This window comes from Buteo buteo, chromosome 7 (genome assembly GCF_964188355.1).
Source record: "Buteo buteo chromosome 7, bButBut1.hap1.1, whole genome shotgun sequence".
In the NCBI taxonomy this organism is placed as follows: domain Eukaryota; kingdom Metazoa; phylum Chordata; class Aves; order Accipitriformes; family Accipitridae; genus Buteo; species Buteo buteo.
Genome location: NC_134177.1, coordinates 35,554,193 through 35,576,443, shown reverse-complemented (window position 1 = coordinate 35,576,443; position 22,251 = coordinate 35,554,193). Strand labels below are relative to the sequence as shown.

The 22,251-nt window shown below is 49.4% G+C and overlaps 3 protein-coding genes across 15 annotated transcripts in view; 2 read left to right on the top strand and 1 right to left on the bottom strand.

Annotated features, from left to right (window-relative positions):
- Window positions 1–6,887, bottom strand: part of LOC142032964 (S-adenosyl-L-methionine-dependent tRNA 4-demethylwyosine synthase TYW1-like) — a 111,138-nt gene extending 104,251 nt beyond the window's left edge. For all 13 annotated transcript variants that reach the window (XR_012651049.1, XR_012651050.1, XR_012651051.1 and 10 more), the window contains exons 1-7: window positions 6,788–6,887; window positions 5,045–5,190; window positions 4,185–4,325; window positions 3,526–3,627; window positions 2,521–2,715; window positions 1,416–1,697; window positions 63–185 (exon numbers count right to left, since the gene is read on the bottom strand). Coding sequence is in view for 6 of the 13 variants with exons in the window: in XM_075032427.1 (XP_074888528.1) it covers window positions 63–185; window positions 1,416–1,697; window positions 2,521–2,715; window positions 3,526–3,627; window positions 4,185–4,325; window positions 5,045–5,176 (975 nt within the window). In the remaining 7 variants the exon portion in view is untranslated. The remainder of the gene's footprint in view (window positions 1–62; window positions 186–1,415; window positions 1,698–2,520; window positions 2,716–3,525; window positions 3,628–4,184; window positions 4,326–5,044; window positions 5,191–6,787) is intronic.
- Window positions 6,888–7,010: 123 nt separating this feature from the next.
- On the top strand, window positions 7,011–12,484 carry SBDS (SBDS ribosome maturation factor). The gene is made up of 5 exons (XM_075032425.1): window positions 7,011–7,183; window positions 7,643–7,772; window positions 8,469–8,669; window positions 9,241–9,405; window positions 10,038–12,484. The coding sequence occupies exons 1-5, from the start codon at window positions 7,056–7,058 to the stop codon at window positions 10,164–10,166; spliced, it is 753 nt and encodes a 250-aa protein (XP_074888526.1). The 5' UTR covers window positions 7,011–7,055; the 3' UTR covers window positions 10,167–12,484.
- Window positions 12,485–12,876: 392 nt separating this feature from the next.
- LOC142033285 (coiled-coil domain-containing protein 183-like) lies at window positions 12,877–18,191 on the top strand. Its single transcript, XM_075033168.1, has 14 exons — window positions 12,877–13,120; window positions 13,223–13,344; window positions 13,536–13,613; window positions 14,280–14,443; window positions 14,567–14,675; window positions 14,881–15,003; window positions 15,369–15,497; window positions 15,641–15,701; window positions 15,785–15,885; window positions 16,167–16,327; window positions 16,598–16,787; window positions 16,932–17,057; window positions 17,305–17,401; window positions 18,079–18,191. The coding sequence occupies exons 1-14, from the start codon at window positions 12,877–12,879 to the stop codon at window positions 18,189–18,191; spliced, it is 1,818 nt and encodes a 605-aa protein (XP_074889269.1).
- Window positions 18,192–22,251: the final 4,060 nt, after the last annotated feature.

The following is a 22,251-nucleotide window of genomic DNA, read 5'->3' as shown; positions in this document are numbered from 1 at the left end:
AATCAATTCAACTGATCAGTGACAAAGACCTGACAGTTCTATAGTTGCTGTAACAGCAGTACCTTTGCTTTCTTCATGTGGCTCATGATACTGCCAAGATCTTCAACATCAATGACTGAATTTGTGCCTCCAGCTTCCTCACCATCAGCCTCCTCATCGCTACTGGTTTCAAACAACTCCTCTGCCTGGGTAAGAGATCAGAGAAAAAAAAAAAATCAGGAATGTATCTGAATTTGAAACATAAGACCTTCATCTATGCTAACCAGTGAAATCAGCTCTCACAATCAGTAAAGACTACTGAAAAACAAGGAATAGTCTACCAATAACATGTATAATGTATATGAGATGCATTTAAGCTTGGGACTTATCAGTGTGTATTTTTAAGAGTTCAATAGCACACAGAGCACCTGAAACTCAGTCCAAATATCCTGCCTCCAGGCTGCTCTGTTCTCCTCATGTGCCTATCTGATCATATGAGAAGCAATACAGAGGAGTCCAACTCCCACTGCATACTGTTATGATCTAGAAGCCTAAACCTCTTTAACTCCAAGTGCCCCTGTCTGAATGAACAGGGAGTGAGAGATCTGCTTTCCAAGTCAAACTCTTCACAGAGCAGAGAAGTTGTCTCCCTTTCTGTACACAGCCAAGGTACAGCACAACAGTATTGGTGTTGGTGTAACAGCAAGATATATTCCTCTTGCTCCTGCAGGAGTCAGCACTCTCAAACCCACTCAGCCAGAAGAGCCCGTATTTCCCTACAAAATTCAGCATGGCCATAGCAATTATTTCCAACCCACAATAAATGGCTTGCAGGGAGGATTAAAGTGCCATAGCATCTCTGGGTATTGCACTGTAGAGCAAGAGCAAGGATTTCTTATTTAAAAACCTGCAATCAACAAACACTCCAGAAGACACACAAATAATTACAGGCACACTCAGAGGAATTACAGGACTTGCTCAGATAACACTTCCCCAAATGCCTTTGGCAAAATCTTGGGATGCAGGCAAACCACCTAAGCTTCAACAAGTTGAAGTGGAAGCAGGTTAACTGCTCACAAGGAACCAAATGCTTAATTTGGCCATGAGACAAAGCAAAGACCCTGATGACAACCCAGACTGGCTCCCTGGAGCATATGTCACAACATACACCTCCCCCTATTCAAGAGGAAGACTCCCTCATCATATAAATGCCATCTAGCCAAGGTCCATCACTAATTCTTTGGTCCTTCTTTTTGAATGACTTATTCTACTTGTTATCTGCCATGGGATCTCATCCCTCTTCCCCCCCTGCTCCAGAACAAAGAAGTATCAAGCTCCCAGACCACCCCTCTGGGCTGTAGAAGGAAGGAGAGAAGTCGAATAGTGCTCCAAGGGGCACTAAAACAGAAATAAGGTCCCGCAGATTTTGGCTCTACCTCAGTATTCTCATATTCTGATGCCCCATGTTCATGATCTGAGCTCTCCTTGCTCTGCTTCCCCAGAGATTTGCACTTCCCTTTCTTGCACTTCCCACTGCAGGGCTTCTTTTCCCCTCTGCAGAGTGCCTGGAGCCGACTGAGGAACTTGGCTTTCCAGGCTTCAAAGTCGGCCTCAATGCTGCCATGCTTGCTCTGCGCCACATTGCAGTCTCCCTCAGCACGAGTCATGATGCGGCTGGCACTGAGCATCCACAGCCACCTGTCAATATTTCTTCCAACCTAGGATAGGACGAAAGTTAGAGGGAAATTAAATGAAGTCCAAGTTAAACAAAGCAGACAACTAAGAAAGCAAGGACCAAGCCTGGAAGCAGAGCTAGTGAGCTGCACAGGACTGCAAGGCAGGGACTTCTGGACTCCCTCTCACCTGCTGACTGAGAGCACAGACAGAAGTCAGTTTGAACACCAGCACACACCCTCAGGCTCCCATCTGAAAATACCTCTGCTATTACTCTGATGTGATAAGAGATGAGCTCTGGGAACAAGCTGCTTTGTGCTATGCTCATTGGTCAAAATGGCCACATGCATAACACATTTCATATGGCCCCAGCTATACAAACATAACAACCTGGTGACAAGCCAAGCCATTTTTCTGACTAAGATGAAACTAATTACCAGGCTAAGATACTGCCATATTTTACATAAGGAAATAAAGTTGAAATCCACACAATACAGCAAACTACATAAGTTCAGGAAAAGTGCTCTAAACTAAAAGGCAGCAAGTGAGAGGGTTTACAGTACTGTGCCCTCATACACTGATGGAAAGCTTTCAAAGCTGGGAAATTAACTCAGTAAGGATTCACCAAATGTATTACCATACCTCCCAGATTAATGCAGTGCTTACGGACTCCTTTCTCATTTAAAAGGGCAGCACAATTGCTTCACAGCTGCATTGCCTGTGCCCTAAACCCAGTCCCTAATCAAGTCCGCACAACAGCTGCAATTCTCACACAAACTACCAGTATCATTCAGTTTTGTAGCATTTAAGAAAGCTTAGCCTTTCAGAGGAGCAGAAATCAAAGAATGGTGCACAGGAGATACTTACTGTGTTGTAATGATCAACATAAACTGAGTTTCCCAAGCCAAACACAGCATATCTCAGGCCTTTCAGATAAGTTTTCCCAAAGCGGAAGTCATTCGCAGCCTCTTCCAACCACTTGCAGAACCACACTGCACTCTCGGTTGGCTGTCCATCTGTGTATGTAGCTACCAAGAACACACAAATGTTCCTGCTGGTTGTCTAATAATATAAACAAAACAGAATAGGAAAGATCACTGCATTTTTCAGAACACTTTACATCAGCAAGAGAGCTGTCACACATGGGCAGTTGGAAGAAGTCAAAAGACAAGTTTTTTTGCTAAGTGGGTTAATAGTCTTCCATGTGGGATGCTACAGGTGATAATCCCAACAGTGGAATGGCCACTCTCCCTGCAAAGCCATCCTAAATTAGCCAAGAGAGATCAAGCTGTCTTTCCCCTACTTAACATACACACAGTGCTAAAATAGAACTGGACATCTACCTTCCCCACCCTAATCAACAGCTTCTTGAATACTCTTGCAGCAATAAAGTCTCCCATGGATTCAAAAAGCAACTATCAATATTCACAGAAGAAAAGTCCATCAAGGATTACTCAATATAAATACACCTCACAAGAAGTTTCTAACTTGTAAGTCTATGAAGGCTGCAAAAGTACCACCATCTACTTACTCTGATTTTGAACACTTCCCCAGGTGTACACTGTCAGAGACAGAACAGAGGGACCTGGTGCAGCCACTCACATAACTCACACCTGAGTTACAGCACTAGCTCATACAAAGCCACTGTCAGCACTAAAATATTCTATGTGGTCCTTTCATAGTAATTTTCAAAATTTAGGTATTTTCTGCTGAGGATTGATGGGCTATACTCACTTACATAGAAAGGAAGCAATTTTCAAATACACAGCTTTGGGGATTTCCAGGATAACAGGAGAGAAATACAAGAGGAAAACAGCTTTCACAATCTCAGGAAAAACTTGTATTTATTATTCATATTTATGATGTACCTACCTCCTCTGATAAACAATCATCTGGATCATAGTCTCCCATGCTAATGACTTCCACAGGCAAACTAAGGGAAATAACTGCTTCAGCCAGACCTTTGGCAAATCTCTGAAAAAAGAAATGTAGAAAGTTATCAATTACTTCAACCCAACTACCATAAGATACAAACAAGCCCGGCTATGCCCAGTCACAAGATCTCTCCCAGCACAGAAAGAACAATAACACAGGAGAACTGGACACTGGACCTATAATTCCTCATGTTAACATAAAAAAGTATACTGGCTGAAAGAAGAGTTTTACATGAATTTTAATGACTCATGATTTTACATTTACACACACAAACTAAATTTCTTTTTGAGAAAGCACCCAAAACAGCCCTTCGCTCTAAGACAACCTGCTAGCAAATTAAGAGTATATTGTAAGAGTAAACTTTAAGCTTCATAATCAATGTCTCTACTGCATGCCCCACTTACAGGGAGTAGAAAAATTGTTATTTTATATAATTTTCACTTATCTTTCATGTTGGGCAATGACTTCTAATGAGCTAATGAACTTTCTGATGAACTTTCAGATTTTTACACACTGCAGTGTTTATAAGGCAAGCAACATATTTGAATCTCAACAACGTTTCAAACCAACTTCATGTGTGTGAAAAAAACTTATACCTTTGCTGTGCCAGTCTGAGACCCATAGAAAATCTTTACCCCAGCAACATAGACCTCCTTTGCCTGCAGGGTGGCATATCCATTTACTACTTTGTCTTCTATTCCTTCAAAAGAAGCAGGATTTCCGTTGGACTTTTCACCCTATGAAACAAGCACTGTGTTGCATTCAATCCCTTTTCAAAGTGACATTAACCCCATTTTCCCAAAAGCATTTAAAATTCAAATCCTCTGACCAGACTCTCAGCACTACACAAATGCAACAGTCAAAGCATTTTAGTTTCTCTCACACCTAGATAAACACAGGAGTAACTATTTCTCTGAACTAAGCCATGCTACAAATACACTCATCTCACACACCAGGGAAATAACAGGATCCAGCTGAACCTGAGAACCTTCCAACTTATGCAGCAGAACTTTACTCACCTGCATGAAGAGGTTTTAAATTCCTGAACGGCCTAATCCCACTCCCATTCTAACACCAGTCCAACCTTGTCATTAACATCACTGGAAACATAAACATGAAAACACTGGGCACAAGCAGAGTGATTTACCTGAAGTGACACAGCAACCCAGGCTGACACATTCTCTCAGTAACAAAGTGAGAAGTGTTCAGCTGAGAGCTGCTCTAACATCACAGCAATGAGGGCATTTAGTTAGCCACAAACATAAAACAATCCAGACTGAGGATTATAACCATCAGATGAAGTGAACTATGTTTGGGATTTGCAACAACCTAGGTGGGCCCACAGTGAAGTAGCACATTTCACTGCACTACTGGGTACCTTTACCCAGCAGCTATTTATGTCCACACATAGATTTTTGGGGTCTTCTCAGGCAAGAGTGTTTACATGTTCAGTTACCTTCTTTTTGGTTTTGGTGGTGGTGAACTGAATGACAATCCAAATGCTGATCCCAAAAGCAACAGCAGAATAGATGTAAAATCTATGCAGCCATAAGGACACCAGGCACGTATAGAAGTTCCACGTATCCATTGAGACATCTAAATCTAGATTAAATCACAGATTTAGCAAGAGCAGATTCCTAACAGTATGAATTTAGAATGAGGACACAAAAAGTAATCATACAGTACCCACAGTCTCATGCCATTAGCTATTCCTCAGGCTCTGCAGAAAACAGCTTTTGGCTAAAGCCAAGACACTACAATTGAATCAAGGAGTCTTCACCTCCTCAGAAGTGTATCAGCTGAGTTTCACCTGTGTACCCAAGCTAACATTTTAGGCTGTCATACCAAAACTCTGTTTTGGTTTTTTTTAGATAGGGCAGGTTCTGTTATAAGGAAAGGCAGAAAATACTTGTGCTGTTCAAGTGTCCGAAAGTAAAAAGTCCTTGTGAAACATCCACTGTATTGTACTGGCCTTAGTTTTGCAGAGACCCAACACATGCACATCTGTGGAATTAGAAAGCTCCATTTCAAGAGGAAAATCATCTCTACAGAGCTTGCTGCTGAACACAACCCTTGCTCGTATGCATTAGGTACCACACTGATGACAACAGTTTTGTCCCAGAGTTTCAAGGCCAGACTCAAACCTGGATTCAATTGAAAGTACTTTTTTGGAATTCTGTCATGTGAGTGAAGTTTGATTTGGAACAACCAAGATTTTTCAAGTTGGTTCAGCACATTCAGGGTACATAATATTGTAGCCATGAGCGTGCTTGCGCAGGAGCTTAAATAAGGCTTGTTTATGACATTTGACTGAGAAACACAGATGACACCCTCCTACTGTTATCTGCAGTCCTCTTGGATCTCGTTTTTGCAGACATCAGACGAGCACAGAAACCAAGTATTTCCAAGAGGCTGGAAACTTTGCTATCTTACTTTTCCCCTGGGCTGTTACTTACAGTACCAGATCAAAAGCTTGAGGGAATGCCCCTCACCCCTCCACCAGCAACACCAAACCTCCCAAAAGAAAAAAGTGCTTCCCCTTTTGTTGGCAGCCCCAGTGCTGTCAGCCCACACAAGCAGCAAACCCCTCAAGGGGGGCTCCAGAAACCTGCAGCAGCCTGGCTATCCCGCTCCACCTCACCCCTGCAATTGCCCCACAGCACCCTCCTCCCCATGCCTGACACCCCGCTGGAGCTGCCCCCTGTCCCGCACCCCAGTACCTGCCCCTCTGCCCACCCCCCACAACCCCAACCTATTTAATTCCTCCTCTGTACTCATGCCACCCATGTAACGACCCTTCTGTACGGTACAAGCCCCTCACACAGAACTCCCACTCCCCCCTCCTCCCACCAGTAACCACCTCAGGGTTATTACCCCCACACACACCCCCCACATCCCTCACGGTTATTACCACCCCCCACAACACACACACCCCTCACGGTTATTACCCCACCTCACCCCCACACACACACAGTTATTCCACACACACACACACCCCCCACCCCTCAGTTATTACCTCCCCACTCCCCTCTCACGGTTATTCACACACACACACCCCCCCCCCCAGTTATTACCCCCACCTCACAGTTATTACCCCCCACCCACACACACACCCCCCTCACAGTTATTACCCCCCGCCCACACACACACCCCCCTCACAGTTATTACCCACACACACACACCCTCCTCCGACACACACCCCTCACGGTCGTTCCCCGACTCCCGGTCCCGCGGTCCCTCACCGCCGCAGCCCCCTCGCCTCAGGCCACGTGCCGCCCGCCTCCCCTTCCGGCCCCCCCCGCCGCCTCTCCCCGTTTCCCTCCGGACGGCTTTTGCTGGCGCGACGGGGGAGGGAGGGAGGGAGGAGGGGGCGGGGAAGGCGTGGCGGCCAATGGGGAGGCAGCGTGGGGCGGCCCCGCCCCCCAGCCCCGCGCGCGCCCGCCAGTGGCGCAGGAGCGGCTGCCGCCATGTCCATCTTCACCCCCACGAACCAGATCCGCCTCACCAACGTGGCCGTGGTGCGGGCGCGGCGCGGCGGAAAGCGCTTCGAGATCGCCTGCTACCGCAACAAGGTCATGGGATGGCGCAGCGGAGCGTGAGTGACCGGCCGCCACCGGCGGGGCCTGGCCGAGGGGCGACGGCTGTGGGGAAGGCCCGGGTGGGGACTGGACTGTGGCGGGGGGGTGGGGGGCACACTCCTGTGGAGGGGGTCCCGGGAGAGGAGGGATCCGGCTGTGGAGATAGCAGGGGAGGAGGAGGGGGCCCGCTTGGGGACCGGCCGTGGAGCCGGGGAGGTTGCGTGGTGCCCGGCTGTGAAGGCCGTGGGAGCCACGGGTACCCGGGTGGGGCCCGTGTGGAGGTGGGAAGCGGGGGCGGCCCGGGGCGCTGCGGTGCCCCTGCCCTTCCCGGGAGAGTGACACTTCGATAAGAGAAGTTTCCAGGTTCCAACGATTCAGGCCTTGGCAGCAGGACTCGTTCGTCCTCGCTAAAAACTCGTGTGCTCTCTCTTACATTGCTGACTTCTCAAGTTTTCTAACCCTGCCCTAATCTCTAGGGAGAAAGATCTCGATGAGGTCCTGCAGACGCACACGGTGTTTGTCAATGTTTCCAAAGGCCAGGTCGCAAAGAAGGAGGATCTCGTTAAAGCCTTTGGGACAGATGACCAAACAGAAATCTGTAAGATGGTAGGTTTCACACGCTTTGCTTTATAAAAGCTTGGAGAAGACTTTCCGAATGTTTTTCATAAGGGTCACACAGACATGGTAGGTTCATTTGTTACTGGAAGCTTTTCATAGAATGCGGTGCTGCTGTAGGCAAAAGGGTTGTTAATTTGTTAAGAAATGGATAGAAAGGAGTGGTAACCCTGTGGTGTATTCTTAAATTTTATATATGCATCTGGCTGAAAAGAGTTCTGAGTGTTCCGTATAGCATACAGCTTCTATGCGCTGATGTCTGTGGACACAGGAAAAAGGTTAGCTAGCACTGAAGAGTGTCTCTCCTAAGATATGTTATTAAGGATGCAGGGAAAAGAAGGGGACAGTTGCTTACTTTGGACAGTTCAATTAAGGGTTAAGATTTAATTTCTTAGTTATTCTTGGTAGGATATGACCTGTGGACTTGTTGTGGGTGATGAGAGTTCAAGTAAATCGGTGCTTCTCTTTTTGTAGTTTAGTATTTTTGTGGTGGGTTTTTTGTCTGAAGTCTTTCCAGTGTTGTCTGTCACAATGATGTACATTATTAATATGGTTATTCTTTTCCTGCACTTCACGCCTAACCAAACCATTCAAACAATTGTTAAATTTTAAAACGTTATTAGAGTTTTCACTCTTTAGACAAATCTGTGATGTTTATTAACTGATTTCTTTATTTTTACTGTACAGATTTTACTAAAAGGGGAGCTGCAGGTATCGGACAAAGAACGACACACACAGCTGGAGCAGATGTTTAGGGACATCGCAACTATTGTGGCTGACAAATGTGTGAATCCTGAAACAAAGAGGCCATATACAGTAATCCTTATAGAAAGAGCTATGAAGGATATTCACTACTCCGTCAAACCACACAAGAGCACAAAGCAGCAGGTTTGTTTTCTCACAAAATCAGCTTCTGCTCAGAGGTGTCGTTTCAAGTGTAATTTCTTTGTTAGCAGTCCCAGAGGGATCAATAAAGCCCTGTGGTCTAAAGCCCGTAGAGTGATTACTCAGTTGGCTGGCAGTTGAATGCTGGATACAAGCAGCTTCTGAAACTCCTGCAGTTTGTTTTCTAACAATTCAGAGAAGAGAAAAAGAAAGAAACTTATTAAAGCAGCAACAGTGATATGCCTGGAACACAAATAAAAGGTTTATAATTTATTTTAATTGAGGTAGTAAATCAGGCTTTGCATCTGAGCCGCATGGGTTTCTGTTGTTTTGCAGTACAACTGCTGTTTAACATTATTTCAGACAGGTCTTCAAGTTTTTGAAGTGGTCACAAAAAGCAAGAACTCTGCCTTTTCTTCTTAATCTATCAAAATAGCAAACTCCCTGCAGCAGAGTGGCAGTGATCAGTACTGAGAAATGTGTCTGAAGCTAATGCAAAGGATTTGAGATTTTAATCTGTGTGGTGTGTTTTAAGTAGGTATATAAATGCTCTTTCTTTTTAATGTCTTAACAGGCATTGGAAGTGATCAGACAGTTAAAGGAGACCATGCAAATTGAACGTGCTCACATGAGGCTACGATTTATTCTTCCAGCGAAGGAGGGGAAGAAACTAAAAGAGAAGCTGAAGCCACTGATTAAAGTTATTGAGAATGAAGACTTCCATGAACAGTTGGAAATTGTAAGGAATAAAGCAGTCCTTGGGTTTCATACTTGATTTGACTACACCTGTACATTTTACTAGAAGATGAATTAATAAATAGAAGTTGTTTAGATAAACTGCAGGTTTGCCAGAGATTTTAAATCAGAGGTGTAGTTTGTAGTTTTTAATTTCACACAATCCTAGTGATGTAAGCTTGAAAGTACCCTTTGTTATACAGAGATTGCTGCTTCATGCTAAGGAGAAGCACAGTGTAATTTCTCTCAGCAGTGATTATCCTACAACACTGATAAGTTTCTGTGCATATATGGAATGTTTCTCTTATTTATTTGGTGGGTCAGGCCTGTATTTTGACAGTGGCTAATTAGTTTTTTAAAAAATAATCTGTGATAAAGCAAGATTTGGTATTAGTAAAAAACTTCCTGAGAACAGTTTAGAATCTAGCAATCCCAACTGTCAAAAGACATGTCCAGCATGGGTAAATGGAACTGCAGAACTTCTGTGGAAAGATTACTTGATAGAAATCGCTTACCAACCCTGCAAAGTCCCTAAACAATATCTTTTTTTTAAATGAGAATTAATGTTAGACCTTGAAAAGGGGCTGATGAAAATCAAATATTACTGCTTGACTGATGAAATGTGAAACATTTCAGGTGTGCCTTATTGACCCAGGCTGCTTCAGAGAGATTGATGAGCTGATCCGGAGTGAGACAAAAGGGAAAGGAACACTGGAAGTGCTCAGTCTGAAAGATGTGGAGGAAGGAGATGAAAAGCTTGAATAATGAAAACCTTCCTGCAGCAGTTCTACTTTAACAACGTCCTACAAAATGACTGGCATTAGCCACTCTCTTCTGTTAGGCCTTCATGTTTTTTCCAATCTCTTGCTGCCAAATATTTTCTGACACTAATCCTTTGGGATTTTTCCATGCGGTGTGTTTTTTTTTTTTATCATTTTACACTTGCTTGGTTTACAGATGTCTTTGCCTGTAGGAACATTTTGTGTTGGAGTTGCACTAATGAGGATTGAGTTAAGACGTGATATGGAAGTTACTCTGGCTTTGATTTACTTTAAGAGTTGCTATTGAAGAGTGTTTGACTGATACGGTGCCAATCATTTTTACTTTAAATTGTCAGTGTTGAGTGGAAGATTGCATAGGTCACTGAGGGGTGGGTTTTGTATGTGAGGAGAGGAACCTTAAGAAGAACGCACTGCATTTTCACTTCTAAACAGGTGCAAAGTGTGGATCATGTCTAAAAACCAATCTCTAGGCAGCATGAAAACTGACTTAGACTTCCATAATTGGCTGCTTGATAAGTAGAGTACTTTAAAGGACCATTCTTAAAGATTTCCTTCACTGGATGTAACAGTACTTGCTGACGTAGAAAAAATGTTTTCCAAATAACTTATTCGTAAAATATATTTAGCTACATTAATAAAAATTAATTATCATCTATTTATATATTATAGATACAGAAAGAAATAATTATTTTTGTTAATAGTATAGGAGGTACCTCTGACTGCGGTGATGCTTTTTGTAGGCTGAAGGGGTAGCTTGCGCTTGTGAGCTGTTCTGGTTCACATGATAAAATGAATCTGGAACAGGCAGTGGTGGCCTCTGGCCATTGAGCTAGAGAGGCTTTTGTTGGGCTGTAATTCCCTAGCGATAACTGTTTGTATGTGCCCCTTTTCTTTTTAGTGCGATAGAGAACAATTCTGGCAGCTGTCCTTTATCTTCTGTCTTTTTATGCTGCTTTCTAATACATGCACAGAACTTCCAGCCAGCTCCTGAGGCACAGTACATAGTTCTTGATAATTCTGTTAAACCTTGTTTCAGCTGTGTTAAACAAATGCTTTTAAGTTGAAGTTGGGTATTTCAAAGAAGAGGGGAAGAGAGGACAACAACTGGAGAAGGAGATAGTAAAACTACAAACCACCAGGCAAAGCATATATGCTTGGGTGACTAAAAGCTAAACCAGCAGGAATTTAAGGAGCCTTTAGAATTACATAGCTGTTTCTATGCTGATAGTACACAGCAAGTCAGGAGCTGCAGGCTAGACAACGACTAGACCTCTCTCCCAGATGAGCGTGTGTTGTATTCATTGTTTGCTGTTCGCTTTTAGAGCGCATGACTGACTGTTATATGACAATTCAACAGAGCTCTGGTTTGTACTCTTGACGTGACCTTTTCCTTTGTATCATTAACACGTCGTGAATTTTCTAGAATTTAAGCAGGGAGAGTTGAAGTCAGCTGGAGGAGGAAAGGTTTTACCTGTCAAGTGCAGGGGGCCTGTGGGACTAGATCTAAGGCTTCCTTTTGGAAGCTGATCTCTGCAGCAATCTGTTGACAAGCTTGTGCAAGGTTGGGTTAAATTTCCTTAGTAATATTTTGGAAGGACTTGCCACTATAGAGTCTGTGTTCTGCTGAGAGCCAGTGAAATGGAGATTCTTGAACCATTTTATCCATTTTAAAATGCTTTGTCTTGCCCCCGAGGTAATCTTCCATGGTGTTTAAATGCTGCCCAGGGAAGTTTAGTGGCATAATTACTGTATTTGCCATGTGGACACAGCCTCAATGTGGAGATCTCTACATTTATGGACAGATTGGCAAGATTCGTCATGTGTACAAACCCTTAACTGCTTGTTTTTCAAATGGCCATCTCTTTATGCACACTTTATGAAGCACTGAAGATGATAATGTTGATATTTAGCTTGTCACTGGCAATTAGCACTAACATGCAATTCGTAAATCTGCAAATGAGACACTGAGTAAGAGCCTCAGATGATACTGTGTCAGTAATACTTGATTTCACAGTCCTGTAATTTCTTTGTGTTCTATGCTCAACACCTAGAGCGCAATAGGATGGCTGCAGGTTAAAGATCCTGAGTTACAGAAACTTCAAGCTGATTTATGAGCTTGGTGCTAGAAAGGCAATTTCCTTACAAAGTGTTTTTCTGCAAATCAAACGTTAAGGATTTTCCCTGGTAGAGGAAGCTTGATTTTATTTATCAACAAATAAATCTACATGCTTGCATTTCTCATGATATTTGTAGTTCAGCAAGAATGTATGGTAAGCATCAAAATAAATATCAGTATTGGTAGCTGGTTTGTTCTTGCCTGTTTCAACAGGAGCGTAACTCCTGCACAACCGTTTCCTGACTAATTAACTGAAATTTCTGAAGCTACATATGTAGGGAGTAATAGACTCCTCTTCCCATCTGAAATAAGCCAGCAGCTTCCAGGAGTGCGTTGGTAGTGTGTTTGGGTGTAAGTGTACATGTATTTTCCCTGGAATTGTCCTCACCCTGTTTCTGGTGGGGCTTGGATGACTCACTGGCCTGGGTGGGTTGCAGCTGCCATAGCCACAGTGATGGGAAACGGAACTGGGATCCCCACTACCTGCCCTGCCTTTGGCTACCTCAGAGAGCTCAGTAATTGGTTATTAATTAACCTGTTGCCCGCAGAAGTGGAGAGGAAGGGGCTGTGGGCGGCGATGGCCGAGCGGGAGGTGATAGCCGAGCAGGAGGTGTGCAGTGTGCGGCAGTTGGAGGTGCCACGGCGACGGTTCCACGGTTCCGTGCGTGGTCACAGCCCGGCAACATCCCCACCAGGCAGTGCAGCCGCCATGGCTGCCGCACACGCAGCGGGGCTGGAGGGCCGAGGCAGGAGCGCCGGCGCTCGGAAGGCAAACCTCAGCCAGCACGCCCAGGAGCTGCACACCATCATCACCTTGCAAGGTGCTGCCCCTTCGGCTTCGCGGGGACAGCCCGGGGAGGGTGGGGGGCTCTTGGTCCCCGCATCGTCCTGCATGGTACCAACAGCAGCTTAATGTCCTCCAGAGCAAGGGAGGAAGTTTTTCGCGCAGTCATGGGAGGAAAAGCTTGGTCAGAACAGAGAGCTGCTCCCCCGCCTGCGTGAGGCGGTGCAGGAGGACGTCCGTGCCCTGGGTGTTGTTCAGAAGGTACCGGCAGGTCCCATCTGCTGTACCCCTGCCCGGTGCTGGCCCTGCAGAGCCAGCTCCTCCACCACTCCTCTCCAGGAGCAGGCAGCGCAGGGACGCACTGGGATGTGACCGTCCCCGGGCTGGCACTGGGATGTGACCGTCCCCAGGCTGGCAGTGACGTGCTCTCTCTGCCCCTCTCCTGCTCACAGTGCAACAAGCTCACCGTTTCTGAGGCTTGCGGAGCGCAGAAGCACTTGGGCATCGCTTTGGCCAGGAAGACGGTGGAGGTAACGGCAGGGTCCGGCGGGCACAGGCTGCCCCTGTGGGTCCACAGGGCTGGTGTGGCAAGGCACGGGGTGTTCATGCGTGGTCCCATGGGTCCCTTTCCACTGCAGGACCCATCCGTGCAGGCCCTCCTTTAGGTCCCTGAGCAGATCCTCTGCCCCAGCAGAGCTCCTGGCCGTCCCACCCTGTGTGTCCCCATAGATGCCCGGGTTCCTGCGGGGTTCAGCTGCATCCCTGGGAGAGGGATGCTGTCTCTGCCCTTCACTGCCTCTCCCAAGGTTATGACCTGGTTATCAGCCTGTGGAGATAGATGCGCCGGCTCCGCTCAGCTGCCTTTGCCCGGGGGCCTCTTGCAGGGACAGAGAGGTGCCGCTGCTCTCCGCCAGCATCTGAATCTGGGGCACTGATCGATTTTATTGACACCCGGCCCTGGGTCTGTGTTACGCAGAGTCCCTAAGCCCGACCCACCATTGCCATCAGCAGATGTTCACCTCTGCCTTACCCCCACCAGCCCCCCAGAGCAAAGCTCTCCCAGACCCCGTCCTGGAACAACATCCCAGCATCCCCAGCTCTGCCTTGGGGGGAGTTTTCCAGGCAGGACCCCCTTGTCCCATGGGTGCCCAGCAAGCCCTGCCTCCAGCCTGGCGAATGTTCGCATGCCCATCCAGGTGGCCCAGGAGAAGCTCCGGGCTGAAATCTATGACCGGGTGAACACGTGCAACATGCTGCTGTACCAGCTGAGGCAGCGGAGCCGAGCCCGGGACGAGCTGAAGAGGCAGCTGCAGCAGCTGCAGGATACCAAGATGGATGACAGGCAGCACCAGGCGCAGGTACCCAGGACCCCTTCCTGGGGTGGCAGCACCCGCAGGGAGCTTTAATCCAACCCCTGCACCCCCCGGGTGGGTGCTGGCCTTGGCACACGGGGTCACCCCATGTACCCCGCCTCGTCTCTGCCCCAGGCGGTTCACTGGCTGGAGAACAACATTGAGAAGATGCTCACAAAAGTCTGCGCTGGACAGAAGGTGACCGCCCTGTACCTGGCGGTGCGGGATGTGCTGAGGAAGGTGAGCTCCTCCTCACCGTGCCATCATCCCACCCGCTTCCCCTGCAAAGGCGGGGAGCTGAAGGGGCTGAACTGGTGTCAAGAGGCTGTGCTGGTGGGACACCTTCCCGAATCAGCGAGGTCCTCCTGCTCCTCTCCATCCCCCCACAGCGCAGGGGACCCCTGGGTCTCGGTGGGATGATGTGCTGTGGTTCCCTCTGTCCCAGGAGCTGGCCAACCTGCCTCTGCACCTTGACCTCCTGTGCGGGACGGCCGAGCTGTACCATGGGGAGCTGGAAGACATGGAGGTCATGGCCTTGGATGCCCTCAAAGCCGCTGATTTAACCAAGGTGAGATGGTCCGGGGCACCTCGGGGCCTTTTGCCACCCTCCAGAGCCCACAGATGGCACCACGTGCGTGGGCTAGTGAGTCTTCCTGCAATAAAGAGCAAAAGAGAGTGAGCTGGGCTTGCCCACAGCACCCAGATGCCTCCATATCTTCTCCCGGGTCTCACTCTTGGGCCAGGTTGCCCTGGGGCACTGGTCATGGTGAAGGCAGCATGCTTCATCTTCCAGTCCTCCTTGCCCAGTTTTCTTCCCGGCCTGTTTACACAGGGGGGGTCATTTTTGACGCTGGCCATCCCAGCAGCTCAGCTGGCTCACAAAGGTCCATTCTGGCTTTGACAGCCACTTCTCCCTTCTCTGATACGTTCCAGGAGGACATGGCCAAGATGGAAACCCAGTTCCTTGCAGCGAGAGAGTTCAGGTACCGCTCCCTGGCCTCCCAGAAGGTGCACATCGACAGACACTGGCTCAAGAAAGCAAGCGAAAAGCACCTGAGAGCGGTGAGCTGGGGGGACCCGGCGCAGGCAGGGCTGCAGGCAGATGGCAGGCATCAGTGCTGAGCCCCCCGTGAGTGGGGTGGGCTGCAGAGCCAGCTCCCCCAGGGTGCCAGCAGCTCAAGGGGTGACGATGAACGTCCTTGCAGCAAGCCAGGTACGAGCTCACCATGGACTTCCCGAACCTGCTCCCACAGGACCCGCTGGTGGGTGAGTGCCTGTCGGGGTGCATGGGGGTGGGACATGGGTGCAGCCACAGACCATCCTTCCATGCTGCTTCCCTCCCACCCCAGGCACCAAACTGGAGGCCACCAAGTCCCAGATGGAGTACGAGGCCCTGGTGAGGGAGAAGATAGAGAAAGCCAGGGCTGCGGTGCAGTGTTCCCACCTCTGGGTAATGTAAAAACTCATCTCTGGTAAAACCTGGGGCTGCTCAAGCCCTGGGGAGCTGAGACCTCTCTGCTCGCCTTGTTTCATTGGGGGGTTATCCGCTCTCCTCTGCCCCTGGAGCCCCCCAAAGGCCCTCTTGTGTGGGCAGGGATGGAGCTGCTTTTCTCCATGACGTGAGCTTGCAGCAGTCCATGGTGCGTGCAGAAACCTCCCTGAGGCCACGGCCAGGATCCTGCACCTTGCAGGAGCGCCATGGGCTGAGTCCTCATGCTCTCCCCCGGCCAGGACATCCCCAGCAGGCTTCTGGCACAGCAGAAGTCCTCGGTGGACCTGGAGCAGTACGTCAAGGAGTGCAAGGAGAAGAAGCAGGCACTGAAGAAGACACTGAAGGAGCTGGAGCTGAAGCAGGCTGAGCTGAAGTTTCGCCAGCCCCCCAACACAATCAGGTGCTGCTAGCCTTGGGACAGTCATGCCAACTGGGCCATCACCCTTGGGGCGGGGGGGTGGGACATGAGCCGCTCACCCCTCCTGCACAGGGAGTTCTTCTGAGCAGGGTGCTCCCAAAGCTCCTGCTGTGGCAGCAGGAGGACCCTTGCTCCTTGCCTGGCATGGGAAGTGGTACCAGCAGCATGGAGTTGGGTTGCAGGCAGCATCTCTGCTCTGCAACCTGAGCAGCTTTTGCAACAGATTCGGGGTGTCTCTGCACCCCTATGCAGTTGTATGGATGTGAGTGTGGTTGGCTCCAGGATGCTGGAGGACGAGCTGAGGATGAACCTGCAGCGGGAAGAGGCTCGGCTGGAGCAGATGCAAGCCCAGATGCTGAGGAACCAGGAGCTCCTGCTCGAGTTTGAGAATGGCATCGACAGCCTCTTTGTCCATTTGCATGGCATCACCGTGCCTGGCCAGGTACCCGCGTGGCACTGGGATGAGCACAGCCCCGGCCAGTGCTTGGTGGTGCAATGGCACAGCGTGGTGACACTTGGTGCAGCCACCGTCACCCCAAGTGGCTCATTTTCCCCACCAAGGTGGTTGTTCTCTCTCTGACCCCAGGACGATTCTCTCAAGGCCAGGGGAGCGGAGGAGAAGCTCCGGCACTGTGAGCAGAAGCTGCAGTACCTGGTGCAGCGGGTGGCCAACCTGCCCTCCCCCAGTCACAGCCCTGACGAGGACAATGAGGTGCTTGGGGGCTCCATCCCTGATGTGGTCTTTGGGACCCATATGGGGCTCTCCTGGATGGTCCATCACAAGCTGTCCTCCCAGCTGGGAGGATGGAGGTGGCCCCAGGGAAGAGCCATGGAGCAGCTCAGTCCTAGGTGGCACTGGGCACTACAGGGTGTCCCCTCCAGGGGGACATCGAGGTGGGGCACCCCTTGGGTTGTAACACGCGCCTCCCCTTCAGCAATTAACCCAGAGTGTCTTTCAGACTTTTGTGAAGGTCAGAAATTTTCTAGAGAAAACAATCATGAATGATCCACAGAACCTGAAGATTTCCTTTGAGGACATAGGCAGTAGGGTCCAAGGTAGGAGAGCACAGCGGGTTCATGTCCCACAGCAACTGTCCTAGCCCCTGCCCACTGGGATTTCTGGGCCTCCTTGCCTGTGTCCCACTGTCCTAGCAGACCCCAACCCATGAATTGCCTCCCAGCCTTGGGACTGACCTTGGCTGTCTCCAAGGCTTTGAGAGTGGGTGGTGATTTTAGATGGGGATGTGGGAGAACAAAGGCAGCTGGTGGGGTGGTCAGTGTTGAGCAGCTGCAGGAAGAAGGAGAGATGCGGTGGAGCAAGGAAGGAGACCCTTGTCTTCAGAATCACCTGGTTGTGAAGAATAACCAGTGCTTGACTCTGCCTGTGGCCTCCTCCTATAGGATGCTCTTGGAGGAGACAATGAGCTTTTGGCACCTTTTTCTAACAAAATGTGAGCTGTACCCACCACCCCACAGCTCCAGACCTTTATGGGAAGCCCCAGCAGTGTTGAAGATGGGCCACAGCAGTGGCATCACCAGGTCCTGCAGGTCACCCTGGGATGCTGGGGTAGAAGAGTCAGTTTGGCAGTGCCTGTGCCTGAGGGCTTGGCATGAGGGCTCTCCAGGATGCCACCAGCCCTCCAAAACCTGCTAGCTCTTCCCAGGGACACAGGCACAGCACAGGTGGCCCTGCAGACCCTCCCCAGCCCATTCCTCTCCACTGTCTCCTCCAGACCCCTTTGATTTTGCTGACAAAGACTATGGCCTTGTCCTCACCCGGGAAGACATCAAGAAGCAGGGGCTGCACCTGATGGAAAGCAAGAAGAAAAGTGGCAAGAAAAAGTAGTGGTTCCTTCACGAGAGCTTTGGATGCCGCAGGCTGTCTGTTGTGCTTTGGATGCCACAGACCACCCATTGTACCCTTTTTCCAGGAGGTTTAATAGAGCAGATCTTTTTCACTCCTCCCAAGCCTGTGGTAAAGCTGGAACGGGGGGTCCTGGGTCACTTCTGTCACCCGGAACACATGGGCGTCAAACCCTGAGAGGTGCTGAGCTGGGTTTGGAGGCAGCCTCAGACCTCTGCCCCCCACCCAGCTGCTGTCCCCACAGAGGTGGGGATGGGCTGAGGTGGGGACAGCAAACCTGGGGGCAGGCTGGCTTTCTCCCCCTTGGTCCTGTGGGGCCAACACCTTCCTGGAACCTCTGCCTCCCCCAGAGAGCTCTGGGACCCCAATGGGTTAGCATCTGTCTGAGGCAGCTGTGGGGAAATGTGGGGCAGGGGCTGAGACCTGTACGGGTATGGGACCTCAGGGTAGGCGTCTTCATGTCCTTGCGTGGGAGTGGAAGGGCAGACCCTGCCTTGGAAAGGGAGATCCAAGTCTGAGATGAAGCCCCTAGCCTGGGGCTGTCTGACCTGCCTGTGGACCCTTTGTGCCTCTTCCCTCCCCTGGTGCCCGCACACACGTTGTGTGACTCATACTCATAACCCTAAACTGAGAGCAAACGTCAGATGTTACATTTGGGCTGCAGGGAGCTGCCTGCCAACGTGACCTAGGACAGGAGAGGATCCTACACCAAGCCTTTGACTCCACGATGGGATCCCCAGCCCTGCTGATGGGTCACAGACACCCAACCGTGGAAGCCACATTGTCTTCTCTACAAAGGCACTTGTAAAACAGCACTGCAAATAGATGGTGCTGTTTCCCCAAGTACAGCCAATGCTGAGGGCTTCTGCCAGGGACCTGTAGTCCTAGCTGGAGACCCAAGAGAGGGGCACCTCATCCACTTCTGCAGGGGGACATCAGCATCAGACCAAGCTTTTGCTGTCATTTCTACTTGGTCCCTGTGCTTCATGCTGACATCACTTGTGACATCATCATCGGGGGGAAGGAACGGCTGTTTCTGCCAAGCTTCTCAGCAGACTGGCAGGTCACACCAAATGGTCTTGGTGGGTTTTGTGTGACTACAGGTATGGGGATTATATTGCCAAAATACAGCACAACTTGTGTTTTTTAAAGGAAGCTCCAGAAATAGCGTAGTGTGCCAGTGAACACATCTAGTGGCGCTTCCCAGAATTGATAGCCATATAGGCGGGCTCTTCTGCAGTTAAAAGACCATGCTATAATTACACCCATCTATCTCCTGTCCCTGTCCCGTTCTCACGTGCCCAGCACAGCCAGGGGGTGTGCTGAGGTCTGGATCTACCTCTGCTGTGAGGAGCTGCCCAGCCATGGCAGCAGCAACCTGAAAACGCTCTGCAAACCACGGGGCCAAGCAGACGGCATGGGTGGGTTGTGCTGGGCCGCTCTGAAACTCTCCATGCTCAACACAACCAGGGTTTGAAGAAACTTAGCCAGGGCATGTTGGATAGGCTATGCTCAAATAGGTGTGATTAAGAAGCAAAATACCTGCACAACACCACCCTTCCTGCTGACTTGACATCTCTGCTTTTGGTGCAGAGGGCCACCAGGCTCTTGGTGCACCACTGGCACCCTGGGGCAACACAGTTGCAAGGATGGCAGTATTGACCAGAAATCATGGAAAATCTGCCCATCCATGGGCTTTTGTACAAACCATCCATCCCTTCTCTCTTTCAACTGCTGCTGCCAACAAGGCTGTAGGAGCCAGCATGAATTCTGGTGTTTGCCTTTACAAGGTCTGGTGCAGCAGAACTACGGAGCATCAATTTTTGTCTCAATTGGCTTAGAAGCAGGAGCTCCAGGACATGTCTATTAGACAACAGGCACCACACCACTGAATAAATAGGAATGGTTTGAATCCAGTTGATAAACCAAAGAGAGACTCTAGCTTTATATCTATGTGGGGGGTGGTTTCCTCTTGTGATGTCCTCAGCACCTTCTGAAGGGCTTCCCTTCCTTACTTGGTGATGCAGAAATGAGTGTATGCCACAAAGGTGCTGCAAGGGGAAACAAAGATTTTCATGTCTCCTCTTTCCAAGAATGCTGGCTTAAGCAGAGATGAGCCCACAAACAGATGCCAAAGTCTCAGGTAGCCGAGAAACCCACCTCTCAGCAGTGACATCACTGAATCCAAGATCCAACGTCTGTTGGTCAACAATTGAGAATGTCCCAGTTCCAGGTATTCTGGCAGCCTGAAGGCCGAGGAGACGAGAAGGAGCAAATAATAAGTGTTTTGTGGATGGTAGAAGTGAAGAATGACTTTTTAGAGCGTGGTGGTGGTGCTTTGTCCCTTGTGCCCTGCCCTGAGGTACAGAGGAGCAAGAAGAGACACTGAAAAGCTTTGGGGAAGACCTCCATATGCTGAGGTGTTTCCTCTCCTTCCTCTTCAGCCTCTAAAAGGTATTTGGTGAACAGCAGAGCCAACATCCCTCAGCTAGACCAGGGGTTCCCATCATTTGGGATAAACCCTGAAAAATGTTTCAAGCTCTTGGTCTGGTCTCTCCACTCTAGCTGTGGGGAACAGAGAAGCCACAAAATGTGTTGAAGAATTCTCTCTGCTAGAGCTGGATGGAGAATCTAGTCTGTAGCCCATTTGCCAGCTGCAAGGTAATTCTGGAATGTTTTAGCTGCCTTTAAAGGAGGGGAAGAGCAATGGCATGCAATAGCATAGGGGTTTCAGGTCTACTGAAATCATCAAGTTGTGAGCGGAGGATACAAAGGCTATCTGCTTCATCATGAGCATTCACTGAATGCATTCAGACATAGCATCCCAAATCCTCATCACATCTGCAAGGCGAGGGCAAGGCATGTCATCTCGCCAGCCAGCAGCTCACAGCCACGCTGCCTGCTCCCGACGGAGCAGGCAGCGCTGTGTGCAATCATACTGACTGCTGCTGCCTTACCCAGACCCAGGACAGGCGGTGGTGGGAATGGATGTGACAAGTGGCAAAGAGGCACAAGAGAGAGTGGGAAGGCAGTGTCTTGGTTTCTGGATGAAAAACCAGTCAACCACAGGTGCCCCAGGAAGGCAGCAGTAGGGTCAGGAACAGCACTCAGGCATCCTTCTGCCAAAGCGACCCCTGAGCCATATGGGACCTTCCCGCCTGGGGCAACCTGCCTGCAACGGGCAGGGGAGCAGCGTGGGGCACAGTAGGGCACTGCCCCCAAGCCACGGAGACCATGGGGCAGGAGAGCCACACAGGGGGGGTCCCCAAGCTAGTGTTCACCCCATGCACACATCCCCAGATGCTGGAAAAAGAGGTGGGGCTGCACAGGGCCCACCGATATGGGAAAATATAATAAATAATATAAGGAATAAATGATTAAATATGGGGAAGGGAAGGAAAGGAAGGTCTGATGCCAGTTGGGGTTTCACTAGGTGGCAGGCATAGGGTGGCACAGCCCAGGGAAGGAAGGGAGAGATTTCCTTTTCTGCCCTGAGAAACCCTTACTTCCTTCCACCACAATTACTGCCAAAGGCTCGACAGGAGCTCCAGCGCAGATGTCTGCAGCCAGTGCTGGCGCTGGCGAGAAACCTAAAATAGGACATTGGAGAATTTGCATTGGAGCATTCACCACGTGGAAATATCTCTGCCCAGGGAAGGCTGGGTTTGAGTGGGTTTGGGGTTTTTTAAAGATGTGATCAAAATCACATGGAATGAAGCACAATGAAGGGTAGGCACAGGCTGGGACTGTCACCAGAGCCTCAGCACTGGGTTTTACCCTCCAGTGAGAAGGGACATCAGGCTAAATCAGCCAGTTTGGAGCCAAAACAAGAGGCTTTGTTGGCTGTTTTGGGAAGGGAGGTGCAGGCAGGGCCACCAACGTGGGAGTCTGTCTTGGAGTGCTGGGAGCTGCAAGGGTAGGATTCAGGAGGAGGCAGGTTCACGCATCCTAGCCTTTGGGGCAAGAGCTGCTTCCACCCAAGGAAGCACAAACATTTTCCATTTCCGTGCTGATATTAAGAGGGTTAATGTTTGTGATGGTG